This window comes from Vicugna pacos, chromosome 29 (assembly GCF_048564905.1).
Source record: "Vicugna pacos chromosome 29, VicPac4, whole genome shotgun sequence".
Lineage (NCBI taxonomy): Eukaryota > Metazoa > Chordata > Mammalia > Artiodactyla > Camelidae > Vicugna > Vicugna pacos.
The window spans coordinates 5378526-5400049 of NC_133015.1; the positions used below are offsets into that span (position 1 = coordinate 5378526).

The following is a 21524-nucleotide window of genomic DNA, read 5'->3' on the forward strand; positions in this document are numbered from 1 at the left end:
AGAAATGCAAGAAATTTTGGTATCCTTTCCTTGGGAATAATATTCTAATAGCAAATTAGAGTTTTTTCTGAATCTTCCTACATAAAAGTTTAGCAATGTGCTTAGTTGGAAAGTTTATATCTCTGCTTTTTGCTAATTAATGTGAAATTACATAAATATTATTTTATTTTTATGACATTACATATGTTTTCAGATGCATAACTCTCATTAGTTAGAATACTATGACAAGTTACCCTTTTAATATATCTGCTATAATTATTTTAATTATCCCAATGCTCAAATATTCAAAACATGCACTAATTTTGTATCCTATTTCCGTGAAAAGATACTATAGGCACTCTCTTTTGAAGCGAAATTCTTCCTTCACCAAAGGCAACACATTATATTTCAGGACTTTTAACGTCACAAGCTAGGTGGGCCAAGGTCAAGTCTTTTGCTCTGATAAGATAGTTTTCAAACGGGTCCGAGTTTTTGCCAGTCATGTTTGTGCCCGCGTCTCCCGGGGCAGTGTAGTGTGGCGGAGAGCAGACGCCGTTTCTTATCCATTTTGTATTTCCCTAATACCTTGTACACAGCAGGCGCTCCATAATTATTGACTAACGCGTTGAATATAGACATTCGTGCGATGATAAGCACCCCCAACCGTCTTTAAAGGAGAGCGAACTAAAGACGATTACTTACATTTCGAGCCGGATGAAGAAGACCCGCTGGCTGTGGACCTCGATCCCCCTTTCATGGAAAAGACTCCTTTCCCCCTGCGAGTTGTTGCTACGGCCACTCGGGGGCGCTTCAGCGGAATTACTGCGCGGGGAGGCGGAGGCACACGCCCGTGGTAATCAAAGAGCCTTCACAAAACACACATGCGACTGAGTTGGTTTATGCCCAAGTGTTCTGTGCAATGTGTGAAATGATTAAGTGAATGGTCTTGTAAAAAAAAAAAAGGTCAATAAATGCTTTTGTCATGGTTGCTGTTCTTACTCAGGAAGATTCCTTTTTCACTAAAGAAACAAGATGCTAGTGAAATCTATGCTTGCTGGACATTGGGATCCGACCCTCCAACAGGTTTCATATCTTTAAGATATGAAAGGACAGAGAGTTTTGCTCCAGTAGTACCATGCCATTTGTTGAAATCACGCTGAAATCACTTCACTCCCAAGTACGTTTCTTTGCTTGATTGAACAGATTTACCCTTGTTAGAAATCTTCCTTTTTACACATCAGACACTTCTTGGCACATTAATTTGAAACCAAGAAAAGATCGCGTAGAATCAGGAACAAAGCAAAGAAAGCCACTGTGTGATCAGAAAACAGCTCAGAAGGAAAAAAAAATTAGATGTAGGACTCACTTAAAGAGAACAGCTATGAGGGACAAGCTCTGTCTCTGAGAGCTCTAAGTAATGAAAGGCTCTTCTGACTGCAAAGAAAAAACGAGGCTGAGTTTGAATGAAAGGGCCCTCGCACGAGCGGAAAACTTTGCTGACTAAAGTACTAGTGGGGAAATATTTATCAGGATAACTTTTTATTATTCTGACCATTTGATAGACATGCAAATTGAGACTGCAGGTATTTGTCATTAGCTGTTAAAAATTCCTCTAACAAAAAACAGTGCCAATGAAACTCTTTGAAAGCTTCTGTGAAAAATGATGTTCACCACAATCAACGCATTTCCCTTCAACAATGAAAGGAATAAAAGTGTAAGACTATTTACTCATTTATATAAATATATAATTAATAGATTCAAAGTTTCATATTATACCGCACACACACACGATACATTTCTGTATGACTCAGCACATGCAAGCAGCATAAAAGGGTCAGAGAAAAATATGATATATATACTCATTTATTTTTAAAGCTGTTTGTCAGTGAAGCAGAGATCTACTCTCGTTATCACCCACTGTAAAGAAAATAGCATTAGTGACTTAGATTGATGATTGTTACATATTTTACTGTGCCATGATTATATGGGTTATATTTTCATAACTGCTTTAAAACAGTCAATAAAAATAATCTAATATGGAAGCTAGAAATGAGAAAATTAGAACAGAGAGGAAATATTTGAAGCCTTCTATAATAGGTTATGTCCTAAAATTCCATCTCATTTACACATACAGGTGAAAATGTGATAATCCTTTTTTGGGGGGAAAACAATATATGAAATATAATTACAATTAAGAGACACTGGCTTCCAAATATTCACTCAGAAACATTTAAAACTATGACACAATGGGGGAAAAAGTTGCATAGAGACCACACTTGAAGCAGAACTTGGTCTAGGAAGGTCTTCCCCATTAGAGAGGTAAAGTGTCCAAAAACGATTTGGAAACATGCTGGGGAAATACTAAGAGGTGTCTGGAAAGGAAAAGAAATGAGACGAAACAGAGTTCAAGAGAGTGCCTTCCTCTGTGAATAACAGAGTCCATTAGAGCCAAGGAACTGCCGGCGAAGAACAGGTCGTGGATGTCAACACATTGTAATTTACTCCAAACAGCGTAGGGAGGGTGAGGCTGCAAGGGGTCACGAAGCCCATCCTTACCACCAGGGCCTCGAAGATCAGAAGGGTCAACTAAGCCTGCCCCTCATCTCAATCACAAAACAAGGTCCACATTACTTATTTATAAGTTGAATTCACAGAGCACCTTAAGTCAGTGAACCAAAATATGAAGGCACATATCATGAGCTATATACAACACCCAGAGCTAACGAAGGAAAAGAAATGGGGCAACTGACTGAGCTTTTCTAGGGTAGAAATTGCTCCTTGAGAAGAAAGGCAGGCTCCTTTGGAGGAACCGTCTCCGTAGGACTTGAAAATAGCAATTTAGCAGGTTCATTAAATAAGGTAATCTATACTTTGGGTTATGAAAAAATATGCAATGTAAGAATGCTACACTGGAAATTCAGGCCAAGGAAAGCTACTGTAATTCACTGCTACTTCAGTTAACAATGCAATTCGATATTTTATAGGGAATTGAAATGTTTATCAATATTTCTATTGCTTCCCCCAGCCAAAGATTACAAAGCTTCCAGTGTTGGTCAGGCCAGATACCATGTTGAGAAAAAGAGAGCTTTCAGAATGGGATGTATATTTTAGGAACAAACTCAGTATGTATTGTGTCCTTTGTTATAAATCACTGTAGGGAGTGGCCCTTGTTTGCTGAATATTTTGATGTGATGCTTCAAAGAAAGATGACTTCTTTCTCACCTGGAATCAGGGAAGGTTTTGCCAATTCTTTCTGCCCTCCTGCTGGGAAGATATGCAGCATCGAACTTAACTTTTAAAAAGTGATATGTAATCCATAAACAAAGCTAAAATGGGCACTTCACATGAGAACAGAATTTTTAATTTTAATGGAGTTGGGGTGTTTGTTAATTTTCATTGGGCAAAGTTGAGCTTACCAGAAATACAGTGAAGACTGGGTATTGCCCTAAAGCATAAAAATACAACATGATGAGGATGGGAATTTGGGGGGCAGTTTTTTGGGAATTGCAAGATGAGATGTAGGGGTTCCTTTAAATGCAGAGGGAAGTAGGTGAAAGGCAGTCTGTGATGGAGACACAAGCGTTGGCTTTCTCATCAGAACCCCATCTATAGCAACTCAGAGAAAATGGTCCAACAAAGATTGCCACTCAACAGAATTAAATGGAATCCAAATCTTGAAGGTCAGTTAAAAGCTTAAAGTGTCTTCCTTCCTCTTGCTTTTTTTTTTTTGTTCTTTCCACTCTCAGAATTATATTTACTTTCCTTCTCTTTGATGATTCTCCATTTTCCCTAATACTGTTAGTCAGAATACTGTGTTCCTGTAATATTTACTTGTTAAATAGATAATGATTTATAATGAAGCCAGACACCTAATTCTCTCTTCCCCAAGGTCTATTTTAAAATAAACATTCTCAAAGACCTACTCTCAAGCAGTAAATAAAATAGATGTAGTCAGATTTTAATAAAAGCAACCCATTGAGGAAATTTGAGGGTTTCTACTTTTCATGTGCCCATTTCTTGTTTGGAATTCTGTTTGCTTTATAATTAAATGTCTGAGACATGTAATTTCATTACCAAGCAAAAGCTAAAAAGCGGTAAACAATTTAATATTAATTTACTTGCTAAAAAACCAGATACACCTTGTCTCTAGGAAGAATAAAGATATTTAGCTTTTAAAACTATTTTAAATATAGCTGCTTTTTGGATACAGGCAATTTAACAGCATATTGACATATAAAATGAATATAATTTTGAATTCTTGTTTTTACTAAAAGCTTGTTATTATTAAACTTTAACAATAATAAAGCAACATTTAAAGAAATACACGAAAAAACACAACTCCCAAACTCTCACCCTAAAACAATTACTGTCATTCTCTAATCCTTTCTTCCTACAAGCATGCATATTTTTTGCATAATTGAATTCATAATATATGTACAGTCATGTATCCTAGCTAATTCTCTTTGATTTACATTAAAAACATTTCTGAAGTTTGCTAAATGGCCTTCCTAATGTTTATTTTAATTGCTCTGGTGCATTTTCTCCAGTAGAAACACCACAGTCTAATAAATCATTACCTGATTGTTGGGTTTTGATTCTGAAGTCTATGTTTCACTGTCAACTAATGTGATTTTAAAATTCATGAAAAAAAATTCGGAAAATGTAATATTTGCGTGTAATTTTGTCAGTGAACACTAAATTTCCCTTTATATAAACAGCAATTTAAGAATTGGTAAGTGCTTGTTTTCTTCTAAATTTCCCTCATAAAAAGAATTCTTCATTTTCCCTACTTATGAACCCAAACTTACAGTCTCTATGTGGTTAAATGGTAACAAAAATATGTGGTCTGGACTTGGGGCTAAACAAGTGGCCTGCTCAGAGCCCAGATCTGACAACCAACTCAAGGCCATGTTCTCATTTGGGCCTTTTAACAGATAAATAAGAATCCATGTGTCTCATTCAACCTTGCACCCTTCTCCTTAATATGCTTGACTTCACATAAACGTTGTCTATAAAACCCCACAGAGGTACCTATTCATTTTTAAGAAACAATATATTTGAAATCCACATGAATGATTCTTAAAGCCTCCTAGTATGTCTGTTTTCTGTACTGTCCGAACTACTTAAAATTCATACAATCTGTTTATAATTTCCACCTTGACTTCAAATAAGCTTTTGGTTACAACCGAATCAGAAGGTAATTTTTAAAGGCACACTTCAGTAGAGACCAGCAAATGAATAATTCTTATTTCTGTTTTTTGTCATTAAACTTTCCCAAGATTTTCAGTGAAGCAGCCCCTGTCCTGGATCCTGTACAAATGCTTCTTGCACACGCTTTGAAAGGCAAGCTGATTGAAATCCTCAGTGATCTTTTTGGCAACATTTTCCCCTTAATCTAATCTTTATATTTTGCACAACTTTGCTATCTGCTCTATCTTGTATCCAGCTTCGGGTAATTAGAAACTAAATGCATTCAAATAGCAATTGGGAGATTATACATCCATCAAATAATTCTCCAATTAATTCTTGTAATTCTGTAACGCGTATGTTGTTGTATGTTGTATGTTGTTAAGCCATTTTGTCCATGAAGGAAACTTGCGAAAAAGAGAGGCGATGACTTGCCCAAGTTTAACCAGCCAACACACGCATATCGTGGCCTGAAACTCATCTCCTGACTCCAAACCACACCCTCTATCAACAATGCCATGCTATGGTTTCCAAATGTTTAAAGTAGAATCCTGTTCTACCAGATGGTATTTTAAATCTGCACAATGAAACCAACGTTGCTTCTTGCTAATATGTTTTTCCAATATTCATGAATATCGACTGTGCTCTCCAATCAATGATCTGAAACAAGTGCAACTTGACTTGGGAGTTTTTTTCACTAACTGCGACTCTGGTAGCTTCTTTTATGTTAATTTATGCAAGGTCAAAATGGATTCAGAACGTGAGCGATGCTCATTTGAATCTCATATATATATATGCTTTATATATATAAGCACTTTATATATGCTTTATATATAAGTATATTATGTAAATATATCAATGTAAAAAATATATAATATTATATATAAGACATATAAGCACTTTATATATACGCTTTATGTATATATGTATGCTTTACATATATAAGCATCTCTGGCACTTCTTTTTCTCTGTGAGAAGTTTACTCATTACAGGAGGTTATAGAAGGCTTAGGGCTTTTCCTGACACTACTGAAAAAAGGCTGGATTAAAACAGTTACTATCTCGGATATTGGAAACATTCCCTGGGGGTATTCAATATAATTTCAGATACACTTCTCTTTTTGCTTTACTGGGAAGAGTATAAATATTTATGCTCCTTTTTAATAACATGTAATGTTCTTCATTTAGAGTCATACTTGACCTTTTAAAAGAAAATGCCATGGAATGCTGTAAATTATTGGGCAATGTTTCGTGTAATTTAAAAAGATAAAAGTTTATAATAACCACTTAAGTCTATTATTTAGTGATACTCCTCATGATCCCTGAAACCACGGATTGACACTAAGTGAGTTTTTGGAAAAGTTACTGCTGGATGAACGTCTCAGAACACTCACATTAAGGTGGAACTCTGCGTAGAGAAGTTTTCTAAGCTAAAACAATTTAAGGGTTGAAAATCCCCAATCACATTAGGACCTCAAACCTGTTAAAAGGGACTAACCATGGGAGGTGAATGAGTGTCTGTCATTAACATTTTATCTCTCAGCTTCAGACTCACCTTTAGTCATGTCTGGGGTTGGGACTCTGCAACTATATTCCTGGGGGCGCCAGCTGGCTCCTCGCTCGGCTCAGCCAGTCAAGGACCTGAGAGGGAGACCGCAGGGCTGGAACAGGAAGAGAGGACCTGGTCCTTCCTGTTTCGCTTCCTGTTTTTGTTTTGGCTTCCTGTTCCTGTCAGCCTTGTTTACTTCACCCTGGCAGCAGCAATTCATTCCAATAGGAGCAGCTGAGTCTGGTTTGAGTAATTCTGCAGTATTTGTAGAACAATCTCTTCACACTCCCCCAGAGAGCCCGGGACCAGCCAGCTGTTACTGTCTCTGTCCAGGTCTGGGCTTCCAGCCCCACGGTTTCCCCCTCTGGGACCAGATACAGCTGCGGCAGCTAAGCAGTTACCAGAATTTGGGTCTCCTACCATCTGCCACACTCCATTTGAGGTAGAAATTCTTTAAATGAGGAAGGAAGTCACATGACAGAAAATACTTAGGAAATTATAATGCAAAAATAGTTTCATATTGACAGACTAAAAGATAATGTATATTAATTGAAAACTTTACTCATAGCAGTGAAGACAGTGTTCTGTCTGCATCCTGGAAAAAAAGCATATCAGGAAATGTTTTTAAAATTTCAAAAACTAAAATTTTCAAATGTTTTAAAGACTATCTAAATGTCATGTTTTGTTCATAGTAAATGGGGTTATTTTAATGCTATGAGATCTTCACATCATTGTTAGGAAAATTTATTATAAGCTATTTAATATTTAAAATAAAATATAACATGGAAATTATAAAAATTATTTGAGCAAATTATCCTTAACGATTCAGATTTGGTCATAAAGGGATGACTAGAGAAATCACTTGCTTAACCCAGTAGTTTGCACATAGTGGTAATAAAGGTATGGCTGTAGATCTGGTTTCCGTGTAGAAAAGGCTGTTTCCTTTTATGTAACATCATTGACTGGTATTGCTCCCCTTCTGTTTTGCATATCCACACAGTAGGTTACTGAATATAAATGGATACCTAGTTTATGATGGTAGTTCCATCACTAATTAACTATGTGACTTTAAAAAAAAACAATATGTCTCTAAATCTAAGGAGATGAATTAATAACGTGAAGTGAGTGTCCTCTGTGTCTGAGACAATGTTAATGCCCGAGGATGCAACAATAAACAAAACTGAGCATCTTTCCTGTCCTCGTGGAGAAGGGAAGGCAGACATAAACCAAATACCGTCATTGTAGAAAGAAATACAGCAATAAAAATTAGGAGCAGTGCCGTGAAGGAACAGTACGGGTGCTGAGAGGGGACCAGAGGAGCCTCATTTAGTCTGAGAGAGGTGTTCACGCTGAGATCTGAAGGGTGAAGTAAGGTAACTAGATGATGGAGGGAGGTAGGGGGAGAAGGAGCAATACAGAGGAAGGTCCTGGGGCAGGAAGGAATACGCTGTTTTTGTGGAGCTGAAAAAGGATCTGTGTGGCTGGAGCAAAGAGAAACAGACCTTTACAAGGGATTATGAAGCTTCTTCCCTATTTAAAATGTCTATTCTGTTCTTCTAAGCTTGCATTTTTATGCTTTGGGATTTTTTTTGTTTGAATAGAACTTACAATTAAAGGCTTAAAAGATATTTACCTCATTTTTTTTGGTGTGGTCCAATGATCTATGTGCAGTCAGTCTTTGCTTTGCATAGCTCTACGATGATGAATTTCAATTACTAATGCTTATTTAAATAACACCAGTCCCCAACAGCACAAATCAAATTTCAGCTACCACATACATTAACTGTGAGTAATTTTATGAAGTCCTAGCTTTGCTGCTAGGTTTTCAGTCCACGAATCACTAAGTAAATAACAGATGGGCAGGAGGAGCAGAGACCAATCACATCACCCCTTTCAAAGTCTGTCAGTGATTTGTCACTGCTTCTGTTAGTTCACACACAAATAGCTAATGTGTAGTTGTGTTGTCTCCTTGTCTTGCAGTGATAAATACATGCGGCATTTTATAAGAATGGGTAGTCAAAAGAGGGAAGGAGTGCAGGAAAGAATCGAAGAGTGACACTGGAAAGAAAATTAAAATTACATGTAAATTGAATTATAGGAGAAATAGCTGACTACAGGGATACAGACATCCTTCCAATCCAGAGTCTCTGGAGATGGAACCAGAGGAACGTCATAAAATGAAACATATTGACATAAACGAAGAAATTGGTTGTGATGCGCTGAAAAGAGATGAAGATGTCCCAGAGGAAGTGACACAGGCCAAAAAAACCACACACACATTGAAGAAATCTCAAGTAGTTTACAACATTGATAAAATATCAAAGCTGATCCAGTTTTAGGAGTATGACAATCCACCAAGGATAAAAGAGATGCTTGCTCCATATCATAAAATGAGAAGTACTACTCAAAGTAACTTTTGATAAGTCTTTTTTACAAAGAAATAAAGCACACTAATTATTGGTATTTTTGTATTACTGTACAAAAATTCTAAATTACAGTGTACTAAATAACCATTAGTTTCACTGTATTTTCCTATATGTGTGCATAGGGAATTTACATATATGTATACATGTGTAAATAGATGTATTTATAACCTAAGAGTTCTTAAGTTTTTAATGTTTTGACAAAAAATTTTAAAGATCAGGGAAAATCCTGTTTTCATATCACTTTGCATGGTTTCCGTTTTTGGTCCCACATTACTGAGCAAAGCAAAAACTGTTCATAGTTTTTGCTGAATCTAGGTGTCATATGAAAGCAGACATGTTTTAGAAGGTTGGAGTCGTTTTCTAAAAATCTCTCAGTCTTGAAGAATTCTAAGCCAACAACAGACCTGGAAAATCACATTGGTTAATTAAATCTTTAGAATGTCATCCAAATATTAGAAACCAAATTTTAGGCTTTAAGTACCTCCAAAGTCTGAAAAATCCAAGATCTGATATACTTCAGTAGGTACAATGAAAATAGGAAAATCTGTCCATCTTACATTTTATTTAGCCTTAGGTATTTCTTTTTCACTATAGAATATTATTTAAAATGTATTAATCGAGAATATTTGTGAATGAAATGTGCAAAACAGTTACAAGGTAATATAAATCAAAGGGAAACAAGGATGAACAATTTACATACCGGTTGTAGAAGTCATCTCTGTAGTAATCATAGTCAAAGACGTAACCACTAGGGAGGGAAACAAACAATTAGTCGTTGACATTTGTTTTAATCACATTAACTTTGGTATCCATTTCTACTGTAATAGCAACACATTTATGTTACTTTTAAATATTTATTTTTCCATGTAACTCTGCCTCTGAAGGGTTTACAAGAAAATGTCCAATTGAACATGGCACATCAAACTCTTCTTATATGTTTGACAGTGTAGAGACTGATGATGGTTTCAGTCATCTGGAATGGAAGATGAGAGCAGATAGCAAAATAAATTTCTGTAATACCTGTAAGACTTATTTTTTCCCAGATAAGACATGACATAGTTATCCCTTCTTCCTAAGGTATGTGTAATGAGGCTAACTAAAAAATAAGCAAATAGTATAGAAATAATATAAATAAAAATGTTTAATGACCCATTCCGTAAGATTTAAGCAATTAACAGTGTTCTAAAAAATATTGTGAATTGTGGAACATTTTCAACAGATTAGATATTTAAGTCTTAGCAATTTGGCACCACCTTTCACCTGTCATTGTCAAAAATAAATGTCTAAATATTTTACTAAATTCTCCAGCAAAGATAATTTGGCATTATGATCTTTGTAATATGGAAGGAAAGCTCAGGATTCAGTCACAGCAATAGGAAACTCTCTCTTCCCACGAGGTTGGTTTAGAGCAGCAGCTGACACGGTTATCACATAGTATTTTGCACACACACTTACAGTGCCCTTCAAATAATGAATTGATGCACTTAATGAAATTGAACAGCTGTTCACTGTACAAAAGGGCAGAGATGCTATCAAATTCTTTCTCAAGAGCTTCAAACCAAAACCCAGGGACTGAAGAAAATTAGCACTGAGTGCTCTGATTTATTGGCCAGGCCCCTCATCTGTGATCTGATGGTCTTACACAGGAGCTCGGAGCTCTTAGCTTGCCACGGGCCTACTGAGATTCATGTGGATGATCAAGGGTGTGTGATTAAGGAACACATTTAAAAAATAACTTCTCCAGAGAGCATCACTTTTTAAAAGACTTTCAAGATTTTTAGCATCCAGTGGGGCCATCACATAGACTTCCCTAAAATACCACCCACATAACATGATAATTTAGCCAATATCTGAGAGAAATGCCTCGTCAAGTGCTTCATCTTTCATATGCTTTACATGAAAGCTAAAAGGAAGCCACCACTGAGGGTTGCCCACCGTTGAGTCAAACCACAGGCCCTGTTGCGTTGTTTTGAAGTTGAACGTGGCCTGCAGGTTCTAAATGGTGAGTTTGAATGTAAGCTAGTAATAAGTTCACAAAAGAAATAATAAAATTTCTAAAAACATAAAACATTTGGGAGTTGGTGTTTCATTTTAATATATACCTTAGCTAGCATGCCAAAATATAGCTACTCACTGTATTTTTTTTCCTGCTAAGCTCTCAAAGCATAAGTGACGCCTGCTTTTTGTTAATATTTGGCCCCTATTGGTAATGCTGTGATAACTGATTTGTTCTGCAGAGTTAAGCAGGAAATCTTTTGAATCAAAAAGCATTCTGTACTTTGAAAATGTCATTAAAGGTGCTGAAAAGTTCACATTTTGAGGTTGATGAAATAAAGATCAGTCATTCTTGGCTGGATGAACAGAATTTAATTGGGAAGTGAGGCTTTAAAACTTTTGCCAACATTTTCATAATGCAAATCTGGAATTCACAATGCCTCTAAAAGCAATAAATAATATTTTATGTACATAATTATTTTCCTGAATAATTAAAGCTCTTATTTAGGTACTCATGATTCAAATGAATATGAAATTCAGAAGAGAGCATGAAATGTTAATATGCATGAAATTGGCAGCTCTTTAAGCAAAAGCCCCACGCTGGACTCCATTCCAAAATGACTACCAATACGCTGTGGGTCTTTGTGGCGATTACATCACGTCTCTGTGTTTCAGTTTTCCAGTATTAAAAGAGTTATAATATCTGTTTTCTCTATATGAGAATCTGTAATGATTCAATGAACAGAAAATTAAGGCTCATCAATACCTTGAATCCTCTAAGAAGAGTGCTTACTGCCAGGAAATTACTTAGATGATCAAGTATGATTCAACTTGAAGTATACTTAAGAAGTTAAAAAAGACAGAAAGAACTTACTCTTTTCAAAGAAGCTTAACTAGTTTTCATTCCTTTGAAGTGGATTGATTTTGGGTGGATGAAAGCAAAGCGCTTCATTTATTTTGCGTACTTATTTCTAGGAAGTAATTGTTTTCAGGACAGATTTTTTAAAGTATGAGGCTAAGATCTCATTTCCAATTGAATCGACAGCACTCTCTTCATGCAGCGTTTCTACATATGACATCTACGTTATCCGAGCCACCGTTTCTATCGTACTCATAGACACTTTCGATAAGTACATCTTTCATCAGTCAGATTATATGCCTACCCTTCCCAATGTGTTCCTAAAGGATAGTGCTGGTTTCTCTTTAAAACAATAGGGAAACAGTGGCAGTTGTGTAAGTTCATATACCTGTCAGAGCCTGATTCTTTTAGATTTGATTCCATAATATCACTTAAGATTAGTTCTTCTCAGGAGTAGGGGTTTATGTATGCTAAGTTCAGTTATTTATTTTCTCATAGACAGGTATTCGATATCCACCAATTAGTTTGGCTAAGTTAGAACTGTGTGCTTGGAAGTGATCCTCAAACCTCCACAGATTTTCAAGTCTCATTAGACTTGCCTTCTGAAACCATATTCAATATCTTGTAGTGACCTGTGGTGAAGAAGAGCATGAGAATGGACGGATGCACGTCCTACGTGCCGGAAGCACTGTGTGCACCAGAAATTGACACGACATCGTAAACTGACTGCACGTCATAAAAGTACATAAAAATAAAGTAAAATTAAAATTGAATGGTGAAGATTGCTATGGCCAGGAGCTTAGAAGATACAGTTAGATTATTTAGCCAATATTATTAAAGTTACAATTTTAACATTTTATCTTAAACAGACATACAGCCTGTATGAGATCAGATTTGTTATTGAGTTGAATGGATTTAATGACTAAATAGGTGCTTTTTACTTTTACATATATTGATATCAGATGATAGGCTAACTTTAAATGCCTTAATTTATTACGGTCAAAGATCTCATCCAGACTTTGGGGAGAGGCTGCCCGTGATACATAGTGATCCCAATTCTCAAAGTGAAACTGATACGAACAGTGACATTTGGCTTAATGTGACACTTTATTACATGAACGAATTTGACAGCAGGGGAAGTGCTGATAACACTTTCTTGAAATATCATGAGCTATAAAGTCCTGCACCACTGCTTGCTTTATAAGCAGAACTTAAATAAATCTATTTAATGATCCTATGTATTTTCTTCCCTCCGACTAACACTACATTCCTGCCTGCTATAATCTGCAATTACTCCCTTTTCCCTGAGGAGAACATTTCACTGAAGAAATAAAAGCCATTTCAGTTGCAATCAGCCCCTCTGTTCCCCAAGACATTTTTAAATTGTTAAGAATTGAGGAAGGCTCTTTGATGACGCAACTGTATTTTATTATTGAAGATTGACTGCATTCTTGCTTCAGAAAAAAACAAATGTGTCTTGGAACCCATGCGTTCAAGGCACCACTGTCAAAATATATACATGTGTGATTGATTACCCAATTTATTGGTGATATTTTTGTATGCCATCAGAGTGCAGTTTAAATGATTTTGACAAGTACTGAAGAGTGTCATTGACAAGTGCAGAAATAAATGATGGGTTAAAGCTTTCAAATGTTTTTACAGCATTTCACTGAGTGGCAGGTTGATAAATTAAAATTACAGTTGTAGCATCAGGCTTGAAAGCACAACTGCTTTGGATGACAAAAATAGCGCTGTGGCAACTGTGTGTACTCTCCAGAGAAGTAGCCTGGAGGACCTTGGGAAAAAACAAAACCAGTGCCGGTGCTAAAGGAATCATTAATTTTGTGCTAGCATGGCACTGAGTCCGAAAAAAACTAAAAAAAATAGATTTTTAGAAGAGGAAAATTGGCTTTATCCCATTTTCCCTTTTTCCCTGGAGACCTAAAGAAAATTGAAACCACACCATCAAAAGATAGGCATTGAACTGACCATTAGTGATTCCCTGATGTCAGATGGGCATATTTCAAGCTTAGGGGCAGTGTCTTGTTAACGTCTCCATTGTTTCTACACCTGGATTTTATCTTGTCATTCTGTCACCGTGATTCCAGCAAATTCAGTTGAGAAAATTCTAAGACATCACTGTCACTCACTGATGCTGATATTATTAAACAAAATATTTCATCATTAGGCATTTCCTTTCCATTCTTTTTTTTTTTCTTTTAGGGATTTTATTTTATTTTTTTTTTTGACAAAGGAAAGTTGTCTACACGTAAGGTATACAACATGATGTTCTGATACATATACACATTAGGAAATGGATTCCATCAAGCTAATTTAACATATCCATCACTTCACATATTTTTTTTTGATGAGAACACTTAAGATCTACTTTTATTTTTTTTAAGCAAATTTCAGGTATACAATACAGTATTGTTGACTGTAATTGCCATTCTGAAACTGTAAATTCCCCAGAACTTCATCATCCTGCTAAATGAAACTTTGTTGCCCCATTTCCCCCTCCTCCCTGGCAACCAATTCTATTCTCTGTTTCTGAGTTGGGCTATTTTAGCTTCCACATATACATGAGATCATAAGGCATTTGTCTGTGTCTGGCTTATTTCACTTAGCATAATGTCCTCCCCAAGTTTATCCACAATGTCAAAAATGCCAGGATTTCCTTCTTTTTAAAGACTGAATAATACTCCATTGTGTGTATGTGTGTGTATGTGTGTGTGTATGTATCTATCTATCATATTATCACATTTTCTTTATCCGTTCATCTGTCAGCGGACACTTTGGTTGTTTCCACATCTTGGCTATTGTGAACAACGCTGCAGTGAACATGGGAGTACAGGTACCTCTCGGAGATACTGATTTTATTTCCTTTGTATATGTGCCCAGAAGTGGGATTGCTAGATCGTATGGTAGTTCTATTTTTAATTTTTTGAGGAACTTTCATACTGTTTTTCATAGTGGCTGCACTAATTTACATTCCCACCAACAGTGTACAAGAGTTCCCTTTTTTCTACATCCTCACCAACACTTGTTATCATTCGTCTCCTTGATAATAGCCTTTCCAACAGGTGGAGGGGATTCCACCCTGCTCAAGTCCTGAGTCTTTTCACGTCATGCTGCACTACTGCAACAGCTTCCTAAGTGGCTCTACTGTGACCTCACTTTGGAGAACATCACTCTTCAGTGAAAAGCAAAGCAGAGGCACAAGTCCACATATAACCATCCAGTAACTCTCCCGAATCCACAGAGTGTAAAGGCAGTTCCCTGCATTAGAGCAATTTCTCAGCATTCAGCTACGGCGTTAACTTGCTCATCTGATCTGTCTCAGGTCTCTTCATGGGCCTTCAAGCTTGCGAGGCTGGGGGTGTGATGTGCCTGGCGCAGTCTCCTCTCCGCTGCCGCTCGCCCGGTGCTGCCTTCCAGGAAGGCTCCTCTTGATACCGCTCTACTGAATTCCTACCTCACCTTGAGGATCAACTCAGGTCCTGTTTTTCTGTCTTGAAAATATTCCTGGCCATCTGGCCAATTTCTTCAACGTCCCAATTCCTAGATTAAGACAACCTCTTAATTCCTAAATGGTCGGTAAACACCAGTCGATTTACAGCAGTCATATAATTCTGTTTTTACTTTTTGATGCTCTTTTACAACTGTCCCTAAACTGGTATTGCTTTCTTGGTTTTATGCTATTATTAAGGTTTTAAATATTGTGCTTTTTAATACAAATCTAAGCACATTCCCAAACTGTCTTCCTGTCTTTACGCTATTTTTATTTTTTTCTTGTCTATCTTCCTCAAAGGTCTCCCGAGGAAAGCAGTTCTTTACTGCTCTGCTGATTGCATTCTCTTCTGAATTTCTTTTCCAAGAATTCAGTTCTGTTAGTACTCTTCTAGAATATTCGGGCTTTTGGACTTAATTAGTTGGAATTTCTGTAATTCAGAGGAACTCACTCTTTTGGGAAAGATATATCACTTAGTTGTTGCAAACTGTTGATAGCAATTGATATTTATTTCTTGTGTGCTGTGTGTCAGATACTGCTCTGAGCACTTTGCAACGTTATCTTATTCACAACAGCCTTAAGGGTTAGTTACCACCTCAACGGAGAAAATGAAGGCTCAGAGGAGTTAAACGAATTGCCCAAGGCACCGTAGGAGGAAATGGCAGGATGAGTCTCAAACCAAGGAAATCAGATTGCAGAATTTAGTCTCTTAAAACAGGTAGCTAATGGTATAATAAATAATGTGTAGTATCTGTTAGTAAATACAAGGTCTCAAACAAAACCTGGACAAAAGTAAACTTGGGTAAATCTTTGACTACTAAGAGTGTCAGAGTTTAAAGGACATCTTTATAACGACAGCAGAAGTATACTGAAGATCCAAGTTCAGTTCCAGGTCTAGAAAGAAAAGAGTGAAATGATCTCCAAGGAAAATTATTTAACAAAGTATAGCTGTTAGCAATTACGGGAGGAATACTTTTAATTGCAGGGCGAACTTTGCTGCCCCGGCAGTGTTAGGTCCCTCTTGTTTGGACTTAATAGGATAGATCTGGTATCTCTCAGGGGATGCAGAAACTCCAGGCTCGGCTGGGCCCCTCGCAGAACCAGTGCCTCCACTGAGAGAAATAGAATCATTTTGGTATTTGCATCCTTGGTGCGTTTTTGAATGCCTCTCAGCCAAGCCTGAGAAACAATATATTCTGAGCTATGTCAATAACAATTGTAAACTCTTCTGAGTTATTTAAATTATTCTAATACATTGGAAAAAGTCTGAAAAAAAATTTACCCATGCGGTAAATAATCCTCCTTATGTTAAAACTACTCATACAAAAATTCATCAACTGAAAAATTGGTATGAATTAACGTGTCAATTCCAAAATAACAACGGATTCACATAAAGAGTCTTTGCAAAAGGTTAACTTCATGCTAAAGAGATAAGAAGAAATAATTTACATGGAAAATTTCATTTAGTGCCTTGGCCCACTCTTAAAGTGGCTCAGTGTCTGCAGAGTGTCGACAGTCACTTGAACTTGAAGGGAACTCGTGCAATGTCTCGGCATGTCCTTCTGAATCATGAATCTCAAATGTCAAATGAACAGGAGCCTCCTTTTTCCCCTCAGCTCTATTTTTCAATAAAAAGCTGTAAAAAGCTTTTTCAAGGCAAGACTAGTTTTAAACTAAGATTTATTGTCTTAGAATTTTAATTGAGACCATCTCTTGGTTCTTGTTCACTTTTCCAAATGCAAAGTTGATGTCTGTTCTCTCTCAGCTTATTTCCCAAATCAGAATCCATCTGATGCCACATACAAGAAAAACATTTGCCAGAGGAATTTTCTGAATTGCTCTAAAATATAGTGCTTTGAGGATGAGTAGAATATCGGCTCTTTAGTATTCATTTAACATTCAAGCCTAAACTCCCTGCTAGAAAACAAAGTTGATTAAGTGATATTTTTTACTTTTAGGTGAGTGAGATAGGAAAGAACATGAATTTTTAAATCTACTATTTAAATGTATTATATTTGTAATAAAAAAGTATTTTAGATTATGTATTTTAATAAATGTATATATGTAATATATATTACTTGTAAATAAAACATTTGTGTTATAAATTTATAATTTTAAATATAAAACATTTTCTTAACATATAATCCAATATTTAGTAGATATGAAACTTCACTATTTACTAATTTAATATAATCAGAGCCTTAGGTTTAGGACATCAGAATGAGTTTTATGTACCTGAGCACAGGCAGTGTGCTCCGTGTGCACCATGGTGACTTCTATGGCGTGCCTTCTGGTCTCCTTCATCTATCCTGGTCTCAGATGGCTGCACTCTGAGATCAGCGTGTCCACCTCCACCATATGCATCCAAGACACGGGGAGACCATGAGAGGTTGTATTTCAAAGACCTTCTGAAGTGATTCTACAGACCATAAATGTCTACAAGAACAACCTGCCTATGTTCTTACAGGAAGGATGAGGGAGGTTCCAAGCAAGATGTAGACAATGGGTCCAGGCCTGGCTGGTACCAGGATTATCTAGATAGACTTGGAAACATTGTATCTCTCAACCTACCTGGATGAACAGAATCAGACTCTGGGATGAGCCTTCATGCCTCACTCGAGGCTAAAGTTTATGTTTAATTTTTCCTAATGATATTATTTTACTAATCATTTACTGGTATATATGAAAGAAAGTTTCTCTTACATCAACGCAGGGCTGAAGGTCTGAGATCTGAGATTTCACTTAACTTCCTTTCACAATTCCCTAACCTTTTAACAATCTCCTAACCTTTAACAAGCAAATATTTCCTTGTGTTATAACTTTGACAGATTTTTCCATTGGCCTATTTAGTTTGTATTTATGTCTGTGACATTTAAAACTTTTATTTCATAATTACGGTAGCGCATTTATCAAAGGAGGAATTCTGCTCCCTAATTTACATTAAGAAGAGACGCACGTAAAAATGTATCAATATTTCTTCCCATTTAAAAAACTTAAATGACAATTAGTGTCGATCATTCAAATGCAAAACAGAATATCTGTCCTCATCTTTATTCCGTTCACAATTTTCATTTCTTTCTATTATAAAAATTTCTTTTGATTTCCACATGCAAGTCAAAGCGTACCTTGTAAAAGTGGCATTTTTTTCTCTGAACTATTTCAGACTCTCTGATTAATTTTTCAGAGTATTCTGTATAAGTCTACCTCCCACAGCCACACTAACTGCTAACACTTGTGAGCAACTCCTCTGTGCCAGGAATAGTGCTAAATGCTTGATCTACATTTTCTTTTTTGCTCTCCATTCCACCAAGTAGGGACCGGAAACTTGGGAGTTTAAGTAACTAAACTAATGAAATCATCTTGTAAGTGTCAGAGCCTGCGGGGGAGAGCAACTTCTCGAAGTGCATCTATGTTAACAGGGGCTTTAAGACACTGCCAGGCAATGGAGTGAAGTCTGCAATATTTAGTACTGATTTATTCAGTAATGTAATTTTCTATTGACCATAGAATTAAAATTAATGTAAGTAAGGGGTGCAGGGTTCTAGAAAAACTCAACCTTTTATATTGATGTCCGCTGATACCGTAGACAGTACATCATGACTTTATTCCCTCTGGCAAGTGACTGAATTAAAGTCACAATCTGAAGAATGATTTTTACGGTAGACTATCTGTTGCCTGGTAGGCTCATATATGCCCATTAGGCCCACTGTCATCCTATACTCTTGCTGAATGGAGATTTTTATCAATAAATTAAAATATCCAGACAGCAGAAGTCTTTGGGTCATTTGTATCACCCCACTTGAAGACATATCTAAGGAAAGCAGTATTTTCTTACTGCCAAGCCAGTGTTCCCATTTTGAGTCGTATTTGCTGAGTGATGCATCATTCTTTTTGGAAAACTTTTTCTCAGTGCTCTAATACTGAGTTCTAAACTCCTAGCAAGTTTAAGCAAAGACGACTTCAGGTCTGCCCTTGTGAAACAGAGGTATGCGATAAAAAATGGATTCCATCTCAGAGTAGCCGGGAGAGCAGGAAATGTGTGCAGAAACTACACTAAGTGAGGCATGAAGAGAAGCTATCTCAGCTGTCTGGACTTGAGGGCAGGACACATGCATTCAACAAAAGAGATTACTTCAGGCTTAAAATTTTTTTAACAATAGGAGCTGATGATCAATGAAGGAAAGAAGGACGCTCTAACGATTTTGGAGGACCCAATCAACTTGACCTTTCATTTTTCATGAAGTCCTCCAATAAATCTACTCCATTTTTCTCTCTCAGCACCCTTAACAATTATTGTGATTCTTGCGATTCAAATGGCCTTGGGAAATGCTTTTGAGTAGAAGGGCAGAGGGAGCCAGGCTGTTCAGTGAGTGACAGAAATATTCAATGGCTGTGAACAGAGTACAAAAATTGATGTGATCATTTAAAAATCTAACTCCATCCCACGTTTCTGCCCCTTAAGCATGAGTGTAAGTGACTCCCTATATGGGATTTTATTTTCCCATCAAAGACAGCATGATTTCCTCTAAACTAGACAGCACACCTTCCGATGCTTTTTGATACTTTATAACATCGATCATAATGCTGACCATGCAAGGGTCCCTTAATAAGACATTTTAATATTAGTCAACAGGTCATGTGATAGATCAATAAAAACATCTCTGCTGATTCTGCATTAGCTAAATGCCTAAAAATAGTACACGTGTATTCTTGTCGACAACATATTTTGACTAAACAGGTACCTTGGCTCAAATGATATAATCAGAGAGCACAAGCATGAATCTGCCCCAGGGCTCCTCAGCCTGTGCTCAGAGAAGCAGTCAGGGTGAGTAGCGGGCAAATAAAAGGGAAATGAAAGAAAGGGAAAACCATAGATAAAGATTTTGGAGACAGATTTAGAGGAAAAGGGGGAAGAAACACTGAATAGAGCAGATTGAAAGGAAACAGTACGAAAATGAATGGACAGACTTAGGATGGTGAGGCTGTGGTCCAGAGGAATTTTTATAACCAATCGGAGCATACCTTTATCGTGATGAGATAATCACTGCATATCTTTTTGGCTTTTATAGAGGATACAGGATCTCCTACACAGTCATTAGTTAAACTTCTGAGATCACAAAACAGCCTAGGGAGCATTGTACTTGTCTTTTTTTTTAATATTTTTAATTTATTATTGTATTATTTAATTATCTTATTTTGGTCGTGTTGGGAGGTAATTAGGTTTATTTATTTTTAGAGGAGGTACTGGAGATTGAACCCAGGACCTCGTGCATGCTAAGCATGCACCCTACTACTTGAGCTATACCCTCCACCTTAGCTGTCTTTAAATGTAGGCGGCCGTATTGCTGAGAAAACGATGTACCAATGACAGGTTATGACTTTGAACATGGGGCTGAATGACTGGAAGCACTCACGAGACCTCGTTAATCTGAATTAAAAATCTATTAGAGAATTGAGATTTTAAAAATTCAGGCGAATACTCACCCAACAGACAGGAAAGGCTCCTTTGACTCCAGTCTATGAAAAAAAATATGAAAAATATATTTTAATATAACAATTTGCTGTGTACTTAAAAACTGCTTTTATATGAATCTGACAGAAATATTATACTTGTTTGGATGAAAATGCACAATTGAGCACCAGTAAAAAGCTATAAACCATATATTAAGACCTAATCTGGACTAATTCAAATTCTGGCTGGATTAATGCGGAGGCGAATTAAAATGAAGAGAGACGTGGAAAGGAAATGGAGTATTTAAGTGATACATTGAGATAATATTGTTAGTCTAATACTGATCTGCATTTTTTCTATGCTTACTTATTTTCTCTCTTTACAGTAATCTGTAGAAATTTTAATATATCAATTTATGGTTGTTGTTGTAGTGAAGCAACTTACAATGTCTTTGGTTAAATATTGGCTGAATAATTTATTTCCAGTAAATATTTTGTAATGAAGAGAGAAGCAGCTCACCATTCGTGGACACTTACTGGCAGCAGCACGACTTGGTGGGGGGGTGAG

At 36.6% G+C, this 21524-nt stretch overlaps 1 protein-coding gene across 18 annotated transcripts in view; it reads right to left on the reverse strand.

Moving 5' to 3' along the window:
- The window catches only part of RALYL (RALY RNA binding protein like), a 584818-nt gene that overhangs the window by 58507 nt on the left and 504787 nt on the right, over window positions 1-21524 (reverse strand). For 10 of the 18 annotated variants that reach the window (XM_072951759.1, XM_072951758.1, XM_072951757.1 and 7 more), the window contains 4 exons: window positions 20990-21022; window positions 9841-9888; window positions 7277-7309; window positions 682-845 (listed from right to left, as the gene is read on the reverse strand). In XM_072951759.1, coding sequence (XP_072807860.1) covers window positions 682-845; window positions 7277-7309; window positions 9841-9888; window positions 20990-21022 — 278 coding nt within the window. The remainder of the gene's footprint in view (window positions 1-681; window positions 846-7276; window positions 7310-9840; window positions 9889-20989; window positions 21023-21524) is intronic. The other 8 variants (XM_072951765.1, XM_072951760.1, XM_072951762.1 and 5 more) reach the window with 1 other exon arrangement.